The following is a 26,020-nucleotide window of genomic DNA, read 5'->3' on the forward strand; positions in this document are numbered from 1 at the left end:
GCCTATTGTTGGAGCTTGTAGTCATGTTGTAGCCCACTTAGGGTCTGATTCCACTGCATGTTGATGGAGGTCACAATCCCCTACTCCGGATCATGGTGCGTCACTGCTAGACGTGTGGGGACAGGAGCAGGGTCACCGAGGGAGTAGATTGGTCGATCATGGACTGTTGCATGGCTTTGATTCCTGCTGGGATTCATGCTTCCTGGCATGGATCTTGTATGGGGCACCTAGGCTAGCTGCTCGAAGACCAGTGGAGTGCTTGTGAAAGGTGGAAGGTGGGAGGCGGGAGGCGGGGCTCAGTGGGGCACGCGATGGATCTGGCGGGTTGGAGGGGCGCCGAGGTGGGAGGCAGTTCGGAGAGGGTTGCGTAGCTTAGGTCGTAATTATATTATATTATATGACTAGGCTCAATTTATTGTTGCGCTATCTTCAGTTACAATCTAAAAAGTAGTAGAGTTATCATCTGCAAGACAGATAGTTACAACCAGACATAAATAAAAAAAATTAAATTGCAATTGTGTTATGAATAAACGTAACTCCTAACGAATTCCTTGTCTAATGATGTACAACCTAAGAAATACGATTGTAATAGTAATCCAATCTAAAATATAACTCGTTAGCTTCTCGTGTTGCAATTATATACTTCTGGATTTGCGGTTGTAACTTGTCTACTTAGCGGATTGTAATAGTTGTTTGAGTTGTAACTGGAGGAGTGTTACAACAGTAAACTACAGTACGACTAGACGCAGAATAGACTCACAGTATATTATATATATTATTTGTATCATAACTCATCAGATAACTTACATCACATAATATGTAATATTAAGACAAGTTTATGACTCAAGCGAACTAAAATTTGCACACAAAATAAGTTTGATCTTAGTACATTACACTGTGGGAATTGTTTGAGCTTCTTCATGTTAATGCAAAATCACAAGAACGGGAGAAAGTCTAGGTTCAAGCTTAGATAAAAATGACAGCATGTCAATGTACTGTCCTCCTAATAAGATAATCTAATAAAAACGCAAGCCACAAGTAGCCGAATTGGAGGCTCGAAGCTGAGCCGCCCGTTGGAGCAGGTGCACTTGAACGAAAGTTCCACGAACCTACACTCCCCTCCACTGCCCAGGCGCCCACGCGAGTAGCCGCGGACTGCCGGATGGGGTCGGCGAAGAGGAGCGTGCCGCTGCACCGGGCGAGAGACAGGACGAGGGCCGCGAATCCGCGATTACCGGGCGCCGGGCGCGATGTCGACGGCTCGTGCTCGACGCAGACGCAAGATCAGGCTTGGCTGCTTGGGCGGCGGGCGAGATCACGCGTGGGGCCGGCCGGTGGACGGGCAAAGAAGACGAGCGGACAAGCACTCACGGAGCCATCGAGCGAGGGCCAACGTAATAAGTGAGTGGGGGCCTAACTGTAGAGATTAAAGTGACTGGGGGCCAAGGCCCCACTCCTTAGAAGATGCGTCCGCCTTGGTCATGATTTTTGATGTCGTTGGATCATTCTTAAACATCACCTGATTTAACGTCGTGCACTTAACGTATAGGATGCGCAATGTAAGTCCTTGTTGATGTGGCATCACACGACACCATGTTCTTTGGCGTCGTAGTTCAATAGCACGGTGTCACGATCTTTGGTGCAATTGTTTGGGGCATAGAAATCGATCTGGTTCTTTCACTACGCTCCCCCTCTCACTTTCCCCATATGACGCAAGAACAAAGAGCGTAAGTATGGGCGCCTCTCTCCTCCCTCTCCTCACCTCCTTCAAATCCATCAAATCTGCATGGATTGAAGTCCGTTGTTCATTTCCTTAGTTCAAATCCATCAAATCAGCGAGGGCTTACCACACACATCCTATGTGTTAAGTGCACGGTGCTAAATTTGTTGTCACCTAAGAATGGTCTAATGGCACCAAAGATCGTAGCGTCGTGAGAAGGATTAATTTTTAGACAACATTTTCTAGAGGGTGTATTTATAAAATACATTTTTGAAAAGGGTCAAAAAGTAAAAATTCCACTATGGACACCATCGTCTGTTAGCCCTTATGATTAGGTGTGTTCATCGTAGAGTGATTAAGCTGCAGAGAATAGACAAAAACATCTTTTGGTGCCTAGTTAGTTTCCATAGGACCACTTGAAACCGACACAAACGATCAATAGTCATAGAAATAATTAGATCATGTTTGGTAGAGTTATAACTTCAAAATTTATATAAAATTTAAAGTTTGTATGATAAAGTAAAGTAGTTTAAATATATATTTTCAGTCTAAAATAAGAACAAGATGTGTCAACAAAAATCTTTAATCTATCTAGAACTCTAGCTTTAAAAATTTATAAAGCTAAACATAACCTGTTAAAAAAATTCTTTAAGCTAAAATATTGCCAAATAAATCCTTGGACAACGTAACGTCACCCAGCTTCATTGAAAGCCAGAATAGACAACAGAGTTCAGTGCATTGTCTCACGATGATATAATCATATATATTGCAAGTGTAGCCGTGTTCAGAAGGACACCTGTCACAGTATTCTCTTCATTTAAAGTCTTATCACAAACAGGAAAATCCATGTCCACTTAGGGAAACATGAACCTTTTAACTATAACCACAGACGAGCGAACGTAAAACCAACATTAAGCAAGCAAATTATACTAAGTGGCAACTCTGTCCCGCCAAAGTTCTTATTCATTGAGTTTACCATCGAGCAGGACCTTGCATTTACGGAGTTACTGCTCTGGTACGTAAGGTGGGAGCACCCCTTTCAGAAAAGAGTCTAACAATGCTAATGCTCTCTCAGGCTGGAAGGACGGAACCATATGACCGGCTCCTCTCACAGAGGCAAACGTGAATCCTCCCTTGTATTGCTGAACATATCCTCCCACCTGCAGGCACAACCATCCAAAAGTCATGAGTTTCAGACTTACGAGAACCTGCATGTATATAAATATGGTTTTGCTTGGGACAGGAGGTTTCTAGCTATATGAGTTTCATAGGAAATGGCACACCCAGTAAGAGTGAATGTTCTCTGTCATATACAAAATCCTAGTTTGCATTCCAAAAGGGGGTGTAAACGTTATTTCCGTAGTGAAACTTACCTCCATGTTTACAGTCCACGGGCGCCATGTAGTTGTGACCTGGAGGCCAAGGTCATGAATGAAATGCCTTGTAGCGGGAAGTGGGCATACAAAATCAAAATCACCACTGAAAAAGAAATGCATGATTACGTTATGTTCATATGTCTGGATATATGCGATTATATATGATTCTTGCCCAATAATAAGTTACCTAAAAATCCAGACAGGTAACTTTTTCTCAATTAGCCATGTGATGGTTGACACCATGGAAATCGGTGCATCTGTCCAGTTCAAGTTTCTGCAAAAATCACAGGAGGTTGTGGGTGAAACAAGGAAAACTTGTTAGCTCACTAGTATTAGATCGATGTGGCGGCATCCAATCAAAAGAACTTACGTGCATCCTGACCACTTTGTCATTCTGGCATGAAAAGCACTTTGCACAGCTGGATCATTTAGGTAGGCATGGGTAGAATAATCACTGCATGGATCATACCCAGGTAACTGCAATTTGAAAAAAAAAAAACGGTTAGTGGTTTAGCACCATAGTTTTAGCAAAGAAATCTTAGATGTTCATCTTAGTGGAACATTAAGAATGGGCCCTTACGTAGCCACTGGGGTAATATGCTCCGTTGGGTGCATCAATACAGATTGGAGCATATATGTTGTAATAATCAATTTGGCCAGGATCGACAGCAACCCAAGCGCCTCTGCATGCTTCGCCATCCGAGTCGTCAAAATTGCAGTTCCTAGTGATGTTGGCAAAGACCTCGTCCGATATCACCCCATGGCTCCATATGTAGTCAAGCTGTCCCCTTGCGTTCCTATTCCAGTCCAAAAGTGGATTTCCAACCTTGAATGGAAAGGATACCCGTTATTCATGAGAAGTAGTTGGTATTGTAGGTTTGTAACCTTGTTTCATGTTGCTACAGCTACAAATTATTCACGTACCAAGATACCCCGTAAGTTTATGATGGTCTTGCCGTTGTATGAATTCTGGAGTAGGATGGTGGCAGCAAGTTCTGGCACATAGTGACCGGCGTAGCTCTCCCCGGAGATGTAGAATGGACGGCTTTTGTACTCGGGGAAACGCTCCAACCAATTAATCAGAAATAAATAGGCATCGTCAGCTGTTCTCTGGTCTCCACTGAGGTCATAGTCCGAAGATGTGTTGGAGTAAGAGAATCCAACACCCGCCGGCGATTCCAAGAAGATCACATTAGCCACTACAAAATAAAATCATCCCGTTAGAGGTCCATACAAATAGTCAATGATCTTCGAGCATAAACAAAAAAGGAAGACGGGTATTCGTCATAATAAGTTACCGTTGTTCCATGCATTTTTGTTTTTGCTAAGTGTTTTGTTGTCGCTGTTTACACGGAACGGTCCCAGTTCTTGCATTGCTCCGTAGCCAAGCGATGAGCATCCTGGCCCTGTTGACGATGACTCGGTTATCTATATGGTATTATCAGACAATGTAGGCAAATGTGCGCATCACTGCGACTCATGGAGCAGTAGCATGCATGCATGAACACGCAGCAACACATGAACTCCAAGAAGTCGGTTTCAATGCAAGTGCAACTGCTCTAACACAATTTGGAGAAGAGATATATATATATATCTTCTAACCTCCGTTAAGCCACAGGAGCAGTGGCTTTGTGGCGGCGTCGACCGGCGCTTCCACGAAGTAGTAGAAGAGCGCGCGGCCATTCTTCTCGTCGACGGTCACGTACCCGCCGTACTGGTTGAAGTCGACGCCGTCCGGCTGCCCCGGCAGCGCGCCTATCCTGTCGGCCGCCTTCAGAGCTCTCTGGTCAGCACCAGAGTTCCCTGTTCTAAGGCTGCTGTCAACCCTGTAACCTACTTCACTCACATTAAACGTGCCCTTGTTGCTACGGCTGTTCCTTCTAGACCTGATAAATTCTTTCAGTTGGGCCTCTTGGGACGCATCTGCGTGCAATGCAGCCACGCAGATGAAAAGAAACAAGTAGAAGGAAATGTTCGTCATCTCTATGTGATGAGATGATCGTCTGTTAGATGAGAACTCAATTGGCAAGGGTTGCTCTTTATATAAGCCAAGGATGAAAGGGCAGAGAAATTTTTTAAAAGAGCAGATTTTGATTCCTCCCTAGAGATAGCATCCGAGTGCATGACAGTGCAACACTTCGTGCAGCTGTAAGCCTTTGTACGTTCTACCGTTCTTTGTTTCGGCTCAAGGCTAGTGTGGAGCAGAGCAGGGCATAGCTTCTCTCATCTCCGAGGTTTGCTTCGCGAAGACAGCCATGGTTTCCTGGAAAGGACATGTTGCCGGCCGCTGAGAGCGAACGGTGCATGTAGATTAGTAAGCCGTTGGATTCCTTGTAGTGCAGTGCGTCTTTAACTTGACCCGTTCTTTATCTGCATTCTCTTGTTTAAATGGATGAATTGGAAGGTAATCAATGGCAACATGCATATGTTCTGTGTGCCTCAGGACCCAGCTTAATGCTACAGGACAGATCATGTACAATGGCTAGAGTCGCGAGAGAGCATCCATTTGAGAATGGGATGAGGGACATGGTTCAGTACATGCAGCACATAAAGAAGTACACAGATGCCACCACACAGGTATTTGCATAGTATGTCACAATGGAATCTGGATTCTGGAGTGTACATATATTCCCTTTATATAGAGGAGTGTACATGTTTCTTGCCTATGTATTTTTGTGTTGACAGCATTTAAAAGCTGTTGTACATTACACCGTTCAAATTTCGTTTTGGGAGTTCTAAGTCTATGGGCCACCTCTCTCCAGACCAGGACCATCCTCCGGCCCATTTAATGGAAGCCCAGTACCACCCTCAACGCGGTCCATATGAGAGTTCAGCCCAACCTCGCACCGCAACGCGTGAGCCCAGCAGAGGACTACGCCACTAGGTCCACTTGCTCGGCAGGAAGCGGCGCGACGACCCATTCATTCGCCTCAATGCCTCATCGGCCACGCCCATCGGTGGCTCGTCTCTTCGCGGCGACCTACGCGGCGGCAGGAGCAGGAGACCCCTCGCAGCCGTGCACCATCAACCAAGTAATCCTGATTCCTCAAGTGTACAGCTCGCTGTAGTCGAGGTTGTTTCTTCTGACAGGGATTAAAATTTTGGTGACAATTTACGAAATTTGGAGGGAATGAAATATCTAATTTTGAAATTTTATTTTATAGAGGACAAAGAGTACCGAAATTTTAGCGAAATTTCGTGAATTTCGATATTTTCAACGGTGAACGAAAAAAATATTGTAAAACAAAATTAAAATCCCTACTTCAAACACGCTCAGTCGCTTGAAAACGTCAAAAGATCTCAGACGACCATGTGAACACCGACAAGTTTAGGTAAGGGGTTAAGGTTCAGAGTTTTAAGGTTCACCAGCGACCTCGAGGGTTAGAGGAAGGCTAGGATGGTGGCCAGGCCAGCGACGGACTGCTGCGTGGCGCTGCGGCAAGGCAACGTCGGCGTCGTGAGCAGCAGACGAGGTTGGCCGTGGGGGCGATGAAAACGGAGCCGTTAGTGTGACGACGGAAGCGCCACCAGATACGGATGTAGGAGGACGGGAGGCGAGGTTGAGCACGTGAGAAATCGACATGGTGAGAGAAAGAGATGCGAAATAGACATGGCTAGAGGTTGAGAATCCATAGGGCCGTTGGATCTTCATCCGAAGAACTATACGCGTCGACTGGAAATAAAAAGAAAAAAAACTGGCGGCTGAGATCCGTTGGGGACGACGCGCGGTGCTGCGGAATACGCCACCGGGCCCGTACGACGGACCGGTGCACTTGCACGGGTTGGAAGCAGCCTTCTCCCGAGTCCTGACTGCACACTCCCGATCGGCCACGCCAACCGGCGGGCGGGTCGTCCCCCGCCCCGTGTGGCGGCGATTCGTACATCTTTCGCGGTGAGCCGGTGATCCAGCGCCAGCGGCTTCTATCGAGATGGCGGCAGGACGCCCCTTGCGGCCGTGCACCATCAACCAGGTAATTATGACTCCTCGAGTGTCCAGTAGATTCGGCGTTGTTGCATTTGAGGTGGTTTGCTCTAAACGTGCTTGGTTGGGGAGGACACGCGGTGCGGTGCTGCGATGTTTGCTCTTCGCGAGATACTCGCGGTCACATTGCCGGATCGTGAACTGAAAATCTGCAGCTTTATGCAGCCCTCATGTGTGTTCGAGAAAGAAAAAAAAGAAGAAAATCTGCAGCTTTGGATCGTGAACTACTCTAAGATTAGTGGCTTTGGATCCTGCTTAGTTATATTTTATACAGCTGCATATTTGGCTGATCGCTCATAAGAAGAAAGAAAAATCCAAACCAAAAAAAAAAATCTGTCGAATTGCACACTCGTTGATCACTTGATCCCAAGGTAAAAACTTCAGAACAGATGGGGATTTCATAGTGGCTTCAGAAGCATTTTGCATGGAATTTTCCGCTAGTTTGCGGAGAATCCCTTATTCCATACCAAGGAGCGCTCTGAAACTAATGTCGAACAAGAAGGATCAACACACAGAACTCCTTACAGGGCTTTACTTGTATCACAAATTATTGCTCCATTACATAAGGCGGGAGCGTTCCTTTCAGGAAGGAGCTGGCCAGTACTAGTGCTCTCTCAGGCTGGACGTACGGAACTTGATGCCCAGCTCCCCTCACCGAAACAAAAACGAGGTCACTCGTGTACTGCTGAACATAGCCTCCAACCTGCAATGGTCCACCAAGGTTTGTCACATTTGAGTGGAAAATAACATGTGCAGGTCAGAATTGGCACTGTTGTTTACCTCTTTGTTTGCTGTCCAAGGGCGCCATGGCTCCATGACCGAGAGGTTGAGGTCCTGGATGGAGTACCTTGTTGCGGTAAGCGGGCAGATGGCATCGAAGTTGCCACTGAAAACATGTCCCCGTTACATCTTTTGCAGTTTGAAGATTTTCTGATTAGGTCAGTTCAGAAATGTGATGTTTAAGTTACCTGTACAGCCACACCTCATGCCCCAATAGCCATTTGATGGTCGGCATCATGGACACAGGAGCATCTTTCCAGTGCAAGTTTCTGCACAAGTAACATCAGTTAGGAGAACTGGAGGTGAGTAGAAAGCAAGTTTAAGGCACAAGTAAAAAGGGGCCTAGCGCTCCTGGCTACACGGCACGATGGTCGGACCATATACTCAGAGGCATAAAGCACACTGGCGGCGAGCTAAAGCACAGCGACGGAGCAAAAGCTCAGCTGCACGCGGCTATGCACGAGAAGGAAGCACGGGGATGGCTACATGCTAACTAGGAGGGCTCCTGAGGGCACTGGGAGGCTCACCGAGAGTAAGGACGGCGACGAGCAAGGCGGCGACCAGCGATTCGTCGAAGAGGCAGCGGCGGAGTGGCTCGATCGAAGGCTCGAACGGCCTCCCATCGGGCTTCCGGTCGACGGAGAGCGGCACTGGGACAGCAGCGTCCTCCTCGAGCTCCTAGGCAGCACGTGGATGGTGGATCGATGATGGCGAGCTGCGGTGGCGTGCAATGGTGACAGTGGTGGTGGTGAATCGGGGAAAAGGGGAAGGAGAGGGCCCGGGCTGCGCTATTTATAGAGGGGAAGGGGTGCAGTGATGTGGTGGGCACGTGACGTCGGGTGGACGTCAGCGGGCAGTGTTGCGGCGAGGTGGCGGGGCGGCGCCCACCATTTTTCCCATGGCATGGGTGCTCTGCATCATCCACGTGAGGGCGTGGGCGCGAAAGTCACGCTGCATAGTGGCATGGGTGGCGCAAGTATGGACATAGAGAGAAGAGAGAGAGAGCGAGAGCGCGGAGGTGTCGCGACGATATTTCCCAGGGGAAGGCAGCCGTCGCGGTGGAAATGGACATCGTTGTGCTGTGTCGTGTTGGAGGAGGGAGGAAGACGACGGAGGCGCGGGCGCGGATGGCCGACACGCGGACGGTCGAGCTCGTGCTCAGGCGCGTGCGTGGGTGAGCGGGCCTAGGACGCGGGAGTTGGGCCGCGTGGGGTTGCGGCGGTCTGCTCGTGCGGAAGAAAAGGGAAAAGAGGCCGGGCCAGCTACTGTGGGCTGCGCAAGAGAAAGGAGAGGAAAAACCAGCACGGGGAGAAAGAAAAGGAAAAGAGAAATGGTTTTGGGATGGATTCAAAAGAGAGTTTTTATTTGAATTTGGTCTTGGCATAAATTCAAATGGGGACATTTGAATTGGGATTTGGATTTGGATCTTGAGACTTGGAAGATGATTTGAGCCAAAGATTTGAATCCAATTTGGAATATTGTGCTGAATAGAAACTAAGAATATATTTGAATTGAGAGACATTCAATTTCAAATATCCACACAAAGAACCATAAAAGCCATAAACTAATGCACATGAATCAATTTAATGTAGGGATTATTTTAGAAATAATTATAGTACATTTTGGAACACCTAGTCAACTCAATATATACTTGAATATGTACTCTTTTTTTCCTAGATTCTAGTTGACTTAATTAACCACTAAAAATTTTAATTTGGAGCAAAACTTGCAATTAATTAATATGTTAAAACTCAGGATGTTACAACCACGCGCTTCCATCCCGGTCTCCTCCTCCCTGGCTTCGGCACCCATCCTCTCGAAGCCCGCACTCCCTACCGCCTCCATCCTGGTCTCCGAATCCGTCTACCCTGTGTCGCGCGCGTCCACCTCCGTCTCTGTCCGCATCCCTATGACGGGTTCCAGCCACCATCCAACACGCTCATCGAGCCCGTATGGGACACTATGATGCATGACCTCGCTCGAATCGTCAGCAACCTCAAGCTAGTCGTCTTCCTTGGCCTCACCCTCACCTGGTCCACCCCGTTAAGAAGGTACCCACTTCCTCCCGTAGACAGATCTGATGTTCTCCTTCATATGGATCTAGTTATTGGCTTGTTGCGATGATAGTGTCTAATCTGATGGGATTCATGCTACACCTATTTACACATAGAGCTGGATGAGAGCTATCAGTCGGAGCTTTATCGAATTGATTTTGATTTTTGATTAAGGTTCAAAGCAAGGTGAATGGAGGTTCAAATCAAGATCTATGAATTTTGTGCTTGTAAAAATATGAATTTTGATTTGGCAAGATATGTGAATCAAAATATGAATTTTGATTTTGCTTTTAGATTAAGGTTCAAAGCAAGATCTGTGAATTCTGTGCTTTATCCAAGTGGGACTTCTTGTTTCCCCATTTTCATTTATGGTATGATCACGAGCTGTATTTTGTTCGGGCCTTGGGTGGATAGATTAGTTCGGGTTTCGGTTTCCCGTTGGGTATCGGGTCCCCGTCGGGGCCGAGGCGGGGATGGTTTTGGACTCGTTTTGATTTTCAGAGCTGGCTCGGGTTTCGGGTTGGGTGCATTCTTGCTCCACCCGACCCATTGCCACCCTTAGTCTTGGAAGAGACATTTGAAATAATGTGATTACTTCAAGCTTCAGCAGAAATCCAAGAAACCACAGATCATCAACTTTCCTACTATTGATGAAGGTGATGTTGATCTTGATCTTGATGCTCCTTCTGTTGTGAGCCCTAGTCATTATGATCCCACAAAGATACGTGAGCTTATTTGTAAATTGATCATTGCTCATGAGTTGCCATTTGTCATTGTGGAGTACACATGATTTAATGCTTTGCTTAAGGCACTGAATCCTGCATACAAAAAGGTGTCTAGAAACACTATCAGAAATGACTGCATGAAGCTATATGAATCTGAAAAAGGAAGTATTGAGGAAGAGTTTTAAGAATATTAGAAAGATAAGCCTCACATGTGATCTTTGGACCTCTAACCAAACAATTTGTTATATGAGCTTGGTTGCTCATTACATAGATGCAGATTGGTCAATATATTGTCGGGTTATTAACTTCCTAGAATTGGAACCACCCCACTCCGGTGTGGTTATTTGCAATGCCATTTCTGATTGTCTAGTTGCATGGAGACTTGAGGATAAGATAGCTAGCATCACATTTGATAATGCCTCAAGTAATAATAGTGATGTTACATTGTTGCTTGCCAAGTTTACAAAGTGTGGTTCACTTTGGTTTGAAGGAAAGTTCCTTCATATCCGTTGTTGTGCTCACATTCTGAATCTGGTTGTCCGAGATGGTCTAATAGTGATTGAATCCTTAATTGAAAAGGTTAGGGAGACTATCAAGTACATCAAGAAATCAAACAGCTGGTACTATAAGTTCATTGTTGATGTTGATTCTCCAAACCTTAGAGGCAACATGGGACTAGTTCTTGATTGCTGCACTAGGTGGGGTTCAACCTTCAAAATGTTGCGGTCTGCTTTTCATTACTGGGTTGCCTTTGATGTTTATGCTGCTGGAGATGCTAACTACAGATGGCAGCCTGTAGATGAGGAATCAAAGATCTATTCCCAAGTCAGTGATATCCTTTTTATTATTAACTCAGCTGCAGAGGAGTTTTTAGGTTCAACCTACCCTACCTCTAATCTGTTCTATCCTCATATTGTCAATATCAAGAAGGCACTAGGTCAGTTGAAACAGTCCAAAGAGATACTTCTTAGGAAAATGGCAGAAGAAATGCAAGATAAATTTGATAAGTATTAGGGCCTAGAATGCAATACTTTGTTTGCAATTGCTGCAGTTCTAGACCCAAGAAGAAAGATGGGTATGATTAACTTCACATTTCCATCTTTTTATGGAGAAAGTGAACTTCCTGCGAAACTTGAAAAGGTGGAATCCACATTGAATGCTTTATATGCTTCGTATGAACGTGAGCGTAACAAAACCATGTCAACCTCAAAGGATAATAATGCCATTTCCCAATATACCAGTTCATCTGCTGGCCTTGTTTGTAGTGTGTTCTTTGCTGCTAGTGAATGGGAAGAGTTTGTGAAAGCCCAGAATGCCACCAATCCTTCCAAATCAGATTTAAGGAAGTAATTGGATGATCCAATTGAGGTTATTACTTTGGGAAATTTCAATATACTCCATTGGTGGAGGATGAATGAATTGAAGTATCCAATTGTGGCTAAGTTGGCCAAAGATGTTCTCACTATCCCAATTATAGCAGTCTCATCTGCGTCGGCTTTCAGTGCCGGAGGTAGAGTGGTTGGTGATTATCGTAGATCTTTACTCCCATCAATGGTGGAAGTGTTGGTGTGTACATCAAGTTGGATTAGGTGAGGCCACCACAAAGCCATGGATGTGGTGAGTTTATACATGTTTTCATTTTATATCAAATGTTACAGATGTAGAATCTGATCTGTTTACTTTAAATTCTTGCATAGGAGGATGATGCTAATTCTATTCCTCTTACATCAAGCGAAACTCCTACTGCAGCTTCAATTATTGGCAACAATTAGTTACTAATTTATCAAGTATGTACCTGAGGTTGTATCAATTAATTATTGTTGTCATACCAAATCTGAGATTTGAATTGTTCATGCAGCGTAGCTGTAGGCTAGCAGTAATTGACTGGAGTGAAGCGCTTGGAGGTTCCAGTTGAAATATTTTGGACACGAATTTTGGGCAGTGTTCAAGTTGGGCCAATGGCTATCAGTATTTTGGGAAGGCTGTTGGACAAAGCTTCTTTTGCTAACTTAGTCACTTATAGTGAAATTAAGTGAAACTTGTACCGTTTAAGACATGCTTGTTGCTCTTAACTTGGTATCTATATACTCTTATTAAGTCATCCATTCTGTCATGTACTTTTAATATGAATCTATGTTTTGAGCTCCTATGAAAATTTCAATCTTCTCTATGATTGTTTGTAAACGAGCTCATCCGAGCTGAACTTGAGCCTTTGCGAGCTTCGATCGAGCCGAACTTGAGCCTGCTTGCAGGCTCGGGCGAATCTCAAGCTCGTCTCAAGCTCGATTCTAGTTTCTAACAAGCTCGAGCTTGATGTTACAGGCTCTCTCGAGCTCGAGCTTGAGGTTATAGGCTCACTCGAGCTCAGCTCGTTGGCAGCCCTAGTCTCAAGTGCTAGCTCAACATCAACCACCCCAAGCCCCGTCTGCTAGACATTTGATGCTTCTGCCAAGTGAGGATCAGATGGACAATGATCAAGATGAAGAAGAAGATGACAACTGACAAGCTGCAAACTCAGTTCTCTATGTCTTGTGTGGGTCTTTTGGTTAGGCTGGGCAGTTAAGAGTTGAATGTTGCTACTGTTAGTCTATGACTTGGTTTGGTTAAGTCTCGTCTTTACTTGTCTGTCTGCTTAGGTCTATGCTTCTGAGTTCTTGATACTTTTCTTGCCTGCTTTTGATCATGTAAGACCATCGTACTGGTATGGATTCCGTTAAACTCTTAATAGAAATGGGGTATCCCTGAGTTAAAAAAATCCTAATTCCTAACCACTTCATATTTTGCATTTTATCTTTGTCCCTGTATAGACTGAGAGTAACCCTTTTGAGCAAAGCTATGTCGGGAGAAAAAAAAAACATGTTTCAACATATCTGGAGCTGTAAGAAACAAGCAAATTTTTTGCTCAAGCCATCACAAAATTTTAGGCAAATATCCGTATATGTGATTCTCTTTATTATTTTTCATGTGAACACCATCCATTACAATGCTTCTCAACACACATGTAAATGTGTTAAGGACTTAAGGTGTAAGAAGTCTATGACCAGAAAATCATTCGTACTTGAAACTTGTGTATAATCAACAATACATCGTAAGGAAGTAAAAAAAGGAAGATCGATCATTTCTAGCAAGACTAATAGCTCAACTACAACCTAGGTATACAACGCAGAGTCACGTATGTCACCAATAGAGCCGGGACTTGGATCGTGCCCATTTCTAGCAGCACAAAGCATGACAACTTGGCATGACATGAGCTTCTAATGGGTCGGGCCGGCACATCCCGATCCATCGTGTCGTGCCATGTCGTGCCTCAAAGTATGGCCAATGGGCAACATGGCATGACTGTTTGGGCGGTGTTTTGGCCGCCATGGCTCATAAACATAGCCCAATAGTTGATTTTAGCCCATTTGTATACATCCCATCACTATATTGTACCCGACTATAAGAAAAGCCCATGAAGCACTCCACCAGCCTACCACCACTTTTCTCTCTTTCCCCTGCCCACAACGGCATCATCACACATCCAAAAGACGGCTCCACATGGAAGTGACGTGAGTACTACTACTATTGCTGCTTCCTCCTTACTTGACTACACGCATAGGGAAAAAAAGAAGTATATGCTATCGTTGCGTCAAGGATATATGGGTCCAAGTCCCACATATCATCCTCACAATAGATGACATATTCTAGATATAGCTGGTTATTCTGTGGTATATGGTAGATTTATCCAAAAAAAGGAGCATGCTACTTCTGGTGGAGCTCACGGCGGCGAGAGGAACAACCGCATGCCTCAAGAACCAGCAAAATGGGCCGTCGTCCTCATGACAGACTCGCCGACGCCGGTTACTACAGCAACGATGGCTAGAGATGGCTGGTCGGTGATGAGGAGAGTAGTTGTGAGGTGCATGGGACAAACGCGAACAACACATAATGACCAATTGCAACGTGGTGTTGCAAATGCTCCAAGAAGCTCATAGAGAGGCTCTCGCCACCAGCGGAGTTTGGTGATGATGGCTGGACGGCGCATGCTAGGCCCTAGTTGTGACGGCGATGGCAGGCGACTTGGAGTAGGGTCGTGCTTGCCAAGCACGAAGGGGCCCGGCGTATCATTAGGCCGATATTGGGCCTTGAGAGAGACTAGTCGTGCCAGCACAACATGACACGACATGGCACGACATGCTAATCGTGCCTAGGAAGCGCGGCTCGAGGCACGACAGGGCCGAGCGGGGCCACCACAGCATAGCCCATGTCTCACCTCTACTCGCCACTGCAACGAAACAGCCATGGTATTGTGAAACAGCAAATCAAACTATTTGATTCTTGTGTTTGTTCATTTTGCATAGTTTGGCAGAAGCACAAATGGGGATAGCAGTTTACCTGTACAAGCACACTTAATTGGGTATCCACAAGACCACGAGCCATGAGGGTGTTGGCACCATAGTCAAATAATATTAACAAGTATAAAAAAATCAAAAAACATGAGTGCTGGAGTAGCTCTTTGCCATAGGTTTTTCTATTTACTTCTTTTGAACGAAAAAATAGTGAGGGAAGTCCTCCCTATCCGCTTTTATTAAACAACCAAGGAGACAAAAAAGTACTATTAGGGAAAATACCTTAGCCCATGGGTACCCCGATGGCGTATGACGGCATACAATAGGTTGCAGCATACATTGTGGGGTAGCACTGTTCAAGCATAGGAGGCAAAAGGTTGTAGCACTCTGACTTCATATGCGTCGCTTGAAGGACCTGGAAGCGTAGTACTAGCTGCCAGCTAGTTATTTTTCTAATAGGTATAGCTGAACCTCTGAGGACCTGTGAGTTATGGGCACGGTCAAAAATTTTGCGATGCTTACGGCAGCATGCGCATGGTAGATATGTTGACATATTTATTACTTAGCATACTGTGCTCTGCGCTAGTCATGCCTTGTCAAAATTATTTATCTATGTACCAATAGACCGATTGTGCAGCATGGCTACGGGAGAAGCTAGTATTGCCAATGTATTTTTTTCTAGCACTTGCTTGCTGCTACCCTAACCATGCATGAAGCATCTGCCTCCATGAGGCCAACAAGGTAGTAGATCACCGCATGGGCTAGAGAGTGCACTAGTCAAATATCGTGGCAGAGTATAGTGGCATCCTTTTTCTTACTTGGGAGCTCTGCATAGTTGTTATTCGTACAAAACCCAATAGCTGAGTATTGTGCCATGGGGTAGTAGTAGCTTTTTGACTATGGGTGGCACTTACGTCTGCTATGACAGAATGGTGTGGTTACAGTGCCTATTTTGCAGCAAATTGACGGCACGATGTGTGTGGGTTGTAAAAAGCAAAGACTACATACATCGTTGGTCAGCAGCTGGTTGCCAATACTGATGAGTAGTCCAAGTCGTATGATGCAGGCGTTGAAAACTTTACCCGAATATCTATGAACACTAATTGCGTCTAGGATGCCCTGCACTTATCGGCTCACCATGCATGCAGGTTGATGAAACGCAATGAGCCCCCTAGCATCCGATGTGGGCACCACTCGCGTGACCTCAGGGCGCCCGCGGTGCCCTAGCGAGGAAACCTACCCTTGAATGAAGGCCACATGCCTCAGTCACGTTGAGCAAAAAAAAAACCTCCACCACCTCAAAAGCCCTAGGTCTCAGTTGCGTCGAGCAAAAAAAAAACCTCCACCACCTCGATAGCCTCAGTCGTGTCGCGCAAAAAAACCTCCACACCTCACAGGCTCTAAGCCTCGATCGCGTGACATACTGCCTCGACGGCTCTGAGACTTAGCAGAAGCCCACAATGGTGGCACTAACAAGACAATTACAGTGGCACAACTCCGCCTGCTCGCGACCGAAATACGCGAAGGGGTTGGGGGATGATGATCCACACAATGCACGTTGCACATAAGATGCGGGATGCGCCCTCCACTTGGTCGTGGCCAAAAAACGCAACAGGGCTGGGGAGAGTCTAGGTGACGGACCCTTGGTAATGATAACCAGGCTGCACACTAAGCCAAATGATAACTGCTCTGGTTCTATGCTCCTAAATAGCTTGGTTGATCTTATGTAGCTGCAGACTTCCATTAACTCTGTTAAAACAATTTTTTCTAATCAATTTACAAGAGTATAAAGGACTAACGTAGGAGACAACATCCATATGGCCCAGAATACATAGCTCCAGAGCCTCGCCGTGCAAAGGCCTTGTGTGGTGTTGGGGGAAGGCCCGGGCCTACAAAGGAGCCCATATAGCAAAGAAGCCCATGTAAAGACTCAAGGGTCTCTTTGTAATATTTGTACCTCACCAAGGGGTGGAGAGGAAGTTTCACCTCCCCCTCACTTATATAAAGGACCAAAGGGGTCAAGGGTAGGGGTTGATTCCTCCTACCTCCACTCTCTCTCTCTCTCTTTGCCTAGAATGAACCCCTTCAGCACTGTAGCTGGAAATAGTTTCAACAGTTGGCGCCATCCATGGGGATCCGGTTCCAAAGAGTGAGAAGGCGTTCAAACCAATCTTTAAGCCTTCAGATCTGCTAGGCTTCGCTCTGCTCTTGCGGCCCAGCCGCACATGGGCCTTCAGACAACCAGCCCTTCGGACCATTGGGCGTTAGCCTTCGTACCAAGCCTGCGGCCCACGAGGCCTTCGGGTCAGTGGTCGTTGGCCTTCTGCTCAATGGGCCTTCGAATCAGTGCGTGTTGTCCTTTCGACCGAGCATTCGGACTACCCGGTCTTCGGACAACCACGCCCAATCCACCGCACCAATCCTTCAGATCAGGCCTTCGCGAGCCGAGCATGGGCCTTCAGAACAACGGGCTTCGCAACTATCATGTGTGTTGCACGTTAGACGGGCTTCGGGCAGGCCTTCGGATCGCACTCGCAGCTGGCAAGGCCCAGTCGGTGTTCAGCTGGTGGAGTAGGCTTTCGGTCAGCGAGGCCCATCTGGCAGGACTTCGGATGGAGGCCCAAACTTCGGTGCCTGACGCGAGCCTGCCTTTAGGCTGGCATGGTGAGGCCTTCAGCTGGCGAGGTCCCAGCCAGGCTTCGGCTGGCGAAGGGGCGTGGTCCACCTTTTCCTAGTGAGGGGCGTGGTCAGGGTAAGCCCACACGCCCCTTCCCACCAGTTATTTTTGTGCAAAATCCGCAAAAAGAACGTGTCCCAGCCAGGAATCGAAACCCGGTCCGTGCTACGGTAAGGTGACGTTCAACCGCCAGACAGCTCATGCTTTTGTACGCACATGTTTATATTCCGCATGCTTGCATTACGTGTGCATCAAAGCACTAACATTATTCGCAGGTGCCGAAGCATTTACTTTTACGCGCGCGACACGTCTATAAGCCGAAGTGCTTATTTTTTGCGCATTTGTGTTACATATGCACCGAATTAGTTACTCAAATGTTACCCTTCGTGTGCTCGCTTTACATACACGCCGGAGCACACTACTCTTTTGAATGTGCATTTGCAGGATTCTTAACCTTTGCAAAAATATTTATTATTCGTATGTGGCTCTTTACCCTTCGTATGAGGGGATTTGTTTCTCAAAGTGCAGGATATACCCTTCGCATGAATGAATAAATGATTGAGAGCTCTTTACCAAAGTATTTATCTCCACATACGTGCATCACATCTACCCATCGTTTGTATGTCGAAGCGCTTATTTTTCACACGTTCGCGTTACATTTGCATCAAAACACGTATTTTTCGCATGAATGCCGAAGTATTCACCTTCTGCGTTTGCATAGCATAAACGAGTCGAAGTACTTGTTTTTACCCTTTGCAAGTATATGGGGGTTTTTATTTTCTGCTTGAGAGGTTATCTCTCCCTCCCATGCAAGTATTTACCCTTTGCATGATATTGCTCAATATTACATGCCGAAGTGTCTACTCTTCGCATGCTCGCATCACATGTGCTCGTATTGCACACGTGCCAAAGCATTTACTCTTCTGAATACGTGTACTAACCCTTCACTCAAGGAACTCCATTCCTCGCTTGCAGGTTTTGGCCCTTCGTATAGGGTCTTTACCCTTCGCTTGAGAGTTTTAATTCTTTGGTGCATCGAAGCATCCATCATTCATATGTGTTTTATTTATATGGCAAAAAATACTCTTCATACATCACATTTATGTGACAAAGTGTTTATTTTTTGTGCATTTGCATGAATACATACTTTGCGCATATATACACTTTGCACATTTTGCATTGTATAAGTGCATCGGGATATTTTGTCTCCGTGTATGTTTACTTTTTCTTTACGCTTGCATTACATATGCATCGAAGCGTTTATTCTTCGCACATTTTTCAAAGTATTCATTTTCTTTACGCTTGCATTACTTATGTGCATTGAAGCAGCTATTCTTACCCTCCACGCGTGCGAAGCAAGTGTTCTTCAGGCGCTGGTATTACATATGCATCAAAATGTTCACCCTTCGCTCGTATGGCGAAGCTTTTATTTTTCGTGTGCTCTCGTTACATTTGCGTCAAAGTACATATTCTTCACATGAATGCCAAAGCATTATCTTCTGTATACTTATTACATAAATGCATTGAAGCGTTTGTTTTACGCGTATGCAGATTCTTACCCTTTGCTTGAGGGAATATTTATTCCCCGTACACAGGTTTCAACAATCACATAGTTGTCGAGGTGCTAATCTTTATGGTGCTTGCATCATTTACATGCATCGAAGCACCTCTTCGTTGTGTATACAGGTGCCTCCCCCTCCGTGCGAGGGAATATTTATTCATCATGCACAGGTTTAAGCCTTTGTATGAGAAGACTCTTATTGCTCATATACATGAATTTTAAATTTTTGCAGATGGGGCTTATCCCTCATGCTGAAGGTTTTATTCTTCGCTGCTACATTTATCATTATGCCGAAGCGTTTACTCTTCGAATATACTTTTTGTGCATCTATTTAACACATGCACAAAAGACGGGGGCTAACAGTGTCTGCCACCGCACCGAAGGCAAAAGAGACCTTCGGAAACAAAAAGCCAAAGTGTTGCTTGACCTTAAACAAAGGCAGCACACCTCTCAACTTAAAAGAAAAGACGGTGGCTAAGAGTGTCTGCCCCCACACCGAAGGCAAAAGAGACCTTCGGAAACAAAAGGCCGAAGTGTTGCTTGACCTTAAACAAAGGCAGCACACCTCTCAACTTAAAAGAAAATATGGTGGCTAAGAGTGTCTGCCCCCACACCGAAGGCAAAAGAGACCTTCGGGAACAAAAGGCCGAAGTGCTGCTTGACCTTAAACAAAGGCAGCACACCTCTCGCCTTAAAACAAAAGACGAGGGCTAAGAGTGCCTGCCTCTACACCGAAGGCAAAAGAGACCTTTGGGAACAAAAATCCGAAGTGCTGCTTGGCCTTAAACAAAGGTAGCGCACCTCTCGACTTAAAAACAAAAGATGGGGGCTAAGAGTGCCTGCCCCGCACCGAAGGCAAAAGAGACCTTCGAGAATAAAAAGCTGAAGTGCTGCTTGACCTTAAATAAAGGCAGCGCACCTCTCGACTTAAAATAAAAAGATGAGGTCTAAGAGTGCCTGCCCCCACACCGAAGGCAAAAGAGACCTTCGAATTACATTAATGCATTTAAGTATTTATTCTTCCACATACCGAACATACATCGATTATAATGTGTATTTCATCTCTAGAAAGGGGTGCAAAGCACCTATTGTCCTGCATGACAATAAGTTGAAGTGCCGCTGGTCCTTAGGTAAAGACAGCGCACCAATCGACTTAAAAGGCGGGCGAAGGCCCAACAAAGAGGATCGAGATACCGCTCAGCTTCAGGTAAAGGCAACGCTCCACTCGGACCTCAGATAGCAAGTCTTGAAGACACGGCCCTTTGCGTTCCGAGAAGCCGAAGATCCTTTCGTACACGGTACATTGCCGACCACCTTCGTCGACAATTGCTACTACTTCGGCCATGTTGGCACCTTCGATATCGACTTATCGTCACCTTCGGCATCGGCATCGGCTCAGAGTGAGTCACCCTCACCTTTGGCTTCAACAACGTCGATGAGACTCCAGATGGAGTCCTCGACGGCTTCGCCCCCGTCTACTTCCACTAGAGGGGCCTTCAGCCACGTCCACTTTGGCCATGTCAATGACTTCGCCTCCGTCGACTCCGAATACATCGACCAGAGGTGCTTCGGCCGCGACTACTTCACTTCGACCGCGACGACTTTGCCTCTGTCAACTCTGACTACATCGACCAGAGGGGCTTCGACCGCGACTATTTCGCCTTCATCGACTCCGTCTACGTCGACCAGAGGGGCTTCGGCCGTGACTACTTCGCTTCGACCGCGATGACTTCGGCTCCATTGACTTGGACTACATTGACCAGAGGGGCTTCAGCTACGATGACTTCGCTTCCATCGACTCCGACTACGCCGACCAGAGAGGCTTCCGCCGTGACAACTTCGCCTCTGTCGACTCCGACTACGTCGACCAGAGGGGTTTCGACTATGACTACTTCACTTCGACCGAGACGACTTCACTTCGGCCGCGATGACTTTGCCTCCATCAACTCCGACTACGTCGACCAGAGGGGCTTCGACTGCGACTACTTCACTTCGGCCACAACGACTTTGCCTCCGTCGACTCCGACTACGTCGACCAGAGGGGCTTCGGCCGCGATGACTTCGCCTCCATTGACTTTGACTACGTCGACCAGAGGGGCTTCGGCCGCGATGAGTTCGCCTCCGTTGACTCCGACTATGCCGACCAGAGGGGCTTCCACCGTGATGACTTCGCCTCCGTCGACTCCGATTACGTCGACCAAAGGGGTTTCGGCTGTGACTACTTCGCTTCGGCCATGACGACTTCGCCTCCGTCGATTCTGACTACGTCGACCAGAGGGGCTTCAGCCATGACTACTTCGCTTTGGTCGTGATGACTTCACCTCCATTGACTTTGACTACATCGACTAGAGGGGCTTCGGCCGCGATGACTTCGCCTCCGTCTACTCCGACTATGTCAACCAGAGGGGCTTCGGCCGCGACTACTTTGCTTCAGCTGCAACGACTACGCCTTCTTCTAGACTCCGACTACATCGACCAAAGGAGCTTTGGCAGCGACTACTTCGCTTCGGCCGTGATGACTTCACCTCCGTCGACTCCGACTACGTCGATCAAAGGGGCTTCGGCCATGACTACTTCGCTTCGACCATGATGACTTCACCTTTGTCGACTAGGCGATGACTACGGCCACGACGCCTTTGATTTGTCGATTTGGACATCGGCCAGAGGGCCTTTGACACACGACTTCGCCTTTGGCGGCTTTGACATCGATAGAGGGTCATCGTCCATGACTACTTAGCCTCCGTCGACTCTGACATCGACACAGGGGCTTCATCTTCGTCGACCGAAGGGGCTTCACTCATGATGACTTTGCCCAAGCTGACTTAGATTGCGTCAACTACGCGGCATCTTTCACCACTCACGAACACCGGCCAAGAGGGGCTACGGGGGGCACCCAGATTAAAGTCCCGTCCTGGGTCCAAAGAGTTTGGCCGGTGCACGTAAGCGGAGACGCGAGGACACCATGGACTTCAGCGAGCCATGACAATAGTCTTCAAACTCGGCTACCTATGTTGAAGCCGCTTCTATCGAAGCCTTGGCAACAGCTTCGCCCAGTACTTCACCAAAGACCCCTTCACTGGAACCCCCTTCGCCAACCAGTATGAAGAAGCACACTCGACTTCCGTTGCAGAGGAGCACCTCCTGAAACCATAGCAGCAGCCTTCACCGAGCAAGATGAAGCATAGTTATGAGTGTTAGCTCTAGCAACCATGTAAGGAACATGCACATGTACGCGCTCTTTTCTCCGTGCACTTTTTTCCCACTGGGTTTTTTGGGATGGAGTTTTTAGCGAGGTGTACATGTCAACAATAAACCTAGGTCCTTTCCTAGTAGTAGCTATTCGCCATGTTGTTCCATCAAAACTTGCAGCTGAGGGGCTACTATTTGGGAAAAGGCCCAGGCCTACAAAGGAGCCCATGTAGCAAAGCAACCCATGTAAAGGCTCAAGGGCCTCTTTGTAATATTTGTACCCCACCAAGGGGTGGAGAGGAAGTTTCACCTCCCCCCTCACCTATATAAAGGACCCAAGGGGTCAAGGGTAGGGGTTGATTCCTTCCACCTCCAATCTCTCTCTTTGCATGAAATGAACCCCTTCGGCACTGTAGCTGAAAATAGTTCCAACATGTGGACTCCTAGCAAGAAAAAATACGTAGCAGCTAAACATAAACACCAAGTGGGGCTCCAAACCACTCCGCCGCCGCTTGCAACAACCACCATGGGGATCACGGCGCCATGCCACCCCTCGATGCTACCGTCAACTTCATCTCATGCCATCGTCATGGGGCTCTAAACTACGTTGACTCTGTCAAGCCTCGCCATGCCACTTGTGGCAACCGCAGAGGGAGTCACAGCGCCACGCCACACCCCGGCTCCACCTACAGCCACGGGCTCCGGACCGCATCGCCTCCGTCGAGCCTCGGCACCACCGCTTGCGGCAACCGCCAAGGAGGTCACGGTGCCACATCGCCCCTCAGTGCTGCCATTGACTTCACCTTTGGCTAGTGCCACAGGGCTCCAGACCATGTCGCCTCCGTTGAGCCTCGCCGCCGCCACTTGCAGCAACCACAGAGGGGGTCACGGTTCCACGCCACCCCTGGCTCCACATTCAGCAACAGGCGTGGGATCCGGATCGTGTTGCCTTCGTCAAGCCTTGCCACCACCACTTGTGGTAACTGCAGAGCGGGTCAGAATGCCACGCTGCCCCCGGCCCCACCTCCGACCACAGCCACGGGCTCCGGACCGCGTCACCTCCATCGAGCCTTGGCCCCACCAATTGCTACAACCGCCAAGGGGATCATGGCACCACGCCGCCCCTCAGTTCTGCCCTCGGCTCTGCCTTCGGCCATAGTCGCGGGGCTCCGGACTGTGTCACCTCCATCGAGCCTCGACGCCGCCGCTTGTAGCAACCATCGAGTGGGTCACGGCGCCACTCCGTCCCTCGCTTTTGCCCACATCTCCATCTTCGTCCACAGCCGTGGGCCTCCGAATTGCATCGCCTCAGTCAAGCCTTGCCGTCGCCACTTGCGGCAACCGCCAAGTGGGTCGCAATGCCACACCACCCTCAGTGCTACCCATCGACTTCGCCTCCGGCCACCGCCATGGGGCTCCGGACCGCGTCGCCTTCGTCGAGCCTCGACGTTGCTGCTTGTGGCAACAACCAAGGTCACGGTGTCGCGCCGCCCCTCGATGTTGCCTTCGACTTCGCCTCCGGACCGTGTCGCCTCCATCAAGCCTCGTCACCGCCATTTGTAGCAATTACCGAGTGGGTCGTGGTGCCACGCCACCCCTCGGCTCTGCCATCGATTTTGCCTCCGACCATTGCCATAGGGCTCTGGACTGCGTTGCCTCTGTCGAGCCTCGCTGCTACCACTTGCGTCACCGCAGAGGGGGTCGCGGTGCCACGCCACCCATTGGCTCTTCCGTCCGATTTTGGATGTGGTGCTCCAGACGACGCCGCCTCAGTCGAGCCTCCTCCTCGTCTACTCAGCGTTTGGCCCCTGTTGCAGGGCTCTGGACGATGTCACCTCCATCAAGCCCCCTCGCCGTCGACTCCGTGGCTGGACCCTGCTACTAGACTCCAGATGGCGTCGCCTCTGTCGAGCCTCGTCCTCGCCACCCGCGCCAATCGCCGAGGAGGTTGCAGTACCTCACCCCCCTTTAGCCTCACCGTCCACTCCATGTTCGGCCTCTGCCACCAGGCTTCAGTCGACTTTGCCTTTGATGAGCCTCCTCCTCCATTGGCTTCGTTACCGGTATCTGCAGTGGAGCTTCAGACTGCACCGCCTCGTTCGGCCTTGCCACCGCCATCTTGGCCACTGGCTGTGGGCTCCACCCCCAGGATCACAGCATGTGACCCTGGCAAACCTTGTAGCTCTCGCTCCAAGTCAAAGGCGTCCGTGCTGCAACGAGTAAAGCTACCCAGGATATCCTAACTTCGAAGGGGCTAGAGCTATTTCTCTGTGCATCCACTTGCCCCTCAGAACCTCAAAACCAGCTAATGAAGGGGTGTTGTTGGGGAAAATGCCCCAGCCCATGGGTACCCCGATGGTGTACGACGGCATACAATTGCTACTATAATTCTCAAATTGATATAGCCCATGTAAAAGAAGCAAATAGCCAACAATAGCCTCGTATGTATATGTCGGAGAGTGAACTCCTGTCGCAGGGATCCCGAGAGACCCCTTTTTAGAGATTCGGCCGGGGGGATGATCCTGGAAAAGCTTGTGTGGGAAATAATCGGGAACGGAAATAAATGCGATGGCTGGTGGGAGACGATCACCCTAATGCAAGGAAAAGTGGGTACGCCGGGTTTTAGACAGGTTCGGGCCGCACAGAGGTGTAACACCCTACTCCTGTATGAGCGCTATATTTATCCTTGAAGGGGATTCTTCAAGGAGATATCTGGTTCTAAGGGGAGAACTGTTTACAAAGAGCTTGAGGCTCTTCTGTTCTAGCTTAACTTGAGCTGGTTCGAGTGTCTGTCGATCTATCTTTGGCCTGGTTCACCGGAGATTGTTGGTTGTCTGGTCTCTTGGTCGTCTTGTGGTCGGGGGCTCTTGCTCTCTCATTTTAGTGTTCTCCATCCTTTCCTTTTATAGGCGCGCCGACCTCAACATATCCTGAATGAGAAAGAGGGGACGCGAATGCCAAGGTGCCACGGAGAAAGGCGTAATCATTTCATCTTGGCGAAGTGACAGGGGCGATGGAGAAATGCGGCGCGCATTCGACCACCAGCCGCTGCGGAAGCCTCGGGGCGCCCTAAAAGGGGCCCACCGGGCAGCCTCAGAGGTGCCCAGTGCGCCCACCCTGTCTTGTTCTTCTGCCAGGGCAGGGTGGCAGGCGGAGCGCTTCGATTCTGGCAACGTTATCCCGAGGCACCTGGATGAAACGGGACGGGACCCGTGCATTTAATGGACCCACGGCCCCCTGCCAGTGCATGGCAGGGTCTGACACTGGGGCGTGGGCAGCTGAGAATGTCAGGATGTCAGGATGTCAGACCGCGCGTGCCTATTAAATGCGGCATTGGGCCTTTGACTGGATGACACCCTGACGACGGGACCCTTCGGGTCGTTGAATGATCTTGCGCGAACCTTCGGGGAACCGAGTCCTCGGGGGCTGCCACGTGCAGCCCCGAGCACTCTCTCCCGAGCACTTCGGTGGGACCTTCGGGGCACCGAGTCCTCGGGGGCTGCCACGTGCAGCCCCGAGCACTCTCTCCCGAGCACTTCGGTGGGACCTTCGGGGCACCGAGTCCTCGGGGGCTGCCACGTGCAGCCCCGAGCACTCTCTCCCGAGCACTTCGGTGGGACCTTCGGGG

At 48.3% G+C, this 26,020-nt stretch overlaps 1 protein-coding gene across 1 annotated transcript in view; it reads right to left on the reverse strand.

Annotated features, from left to right (window-relative positions):
- Nucleotides 1-2,113: 2,113 nt before the first annotated feature.
- LOC133896992 (serine carboxypeptidase 1-like) overlaps nt 2,114-26,020 on the reverse strand; it is a 33,911-nt gene continuing 10,004 nt past the window's right edge. Inside the window, 10 exon segments of the mRNA XM_062337598.1 lie at nt 2,114-2,145; nt 2,751-2,880; nt 3,094-3,199; nt 3,284-3,370; nt 3,467-3,573; nt 3,677-3,922; nt 4,021-4,295; nt 4,395-4,502; nt 4,699-5,077; nt 5,694-5,701. Coding sequence (XP_062193582.1) covers nt 2,114-2,145; nt 2,751-2,880; nt 3,094-3,199; nt 3,284-3,370; nt 3,467-3,573; nt 3,677-3,922; nt 4,021-4,295; nt 4,395-4,502; nt 4,699-5,077; nt 5,694-5,701 — 1,478 coding nt within the window.

This window comes from Phragmites australis, chromosome 17 (genome assembly GCF_958298935.1).
Source record: "Phragmites australis chromosome 17, lpPhrAust1.1, whole genome shotgun sequence".
Lineage (NCBI taxonomy): Eukaryota > Viridiplantae > Streptophyta > Magnoliopsida > Poales > Poaceae > Phragmites > Phragmites australis.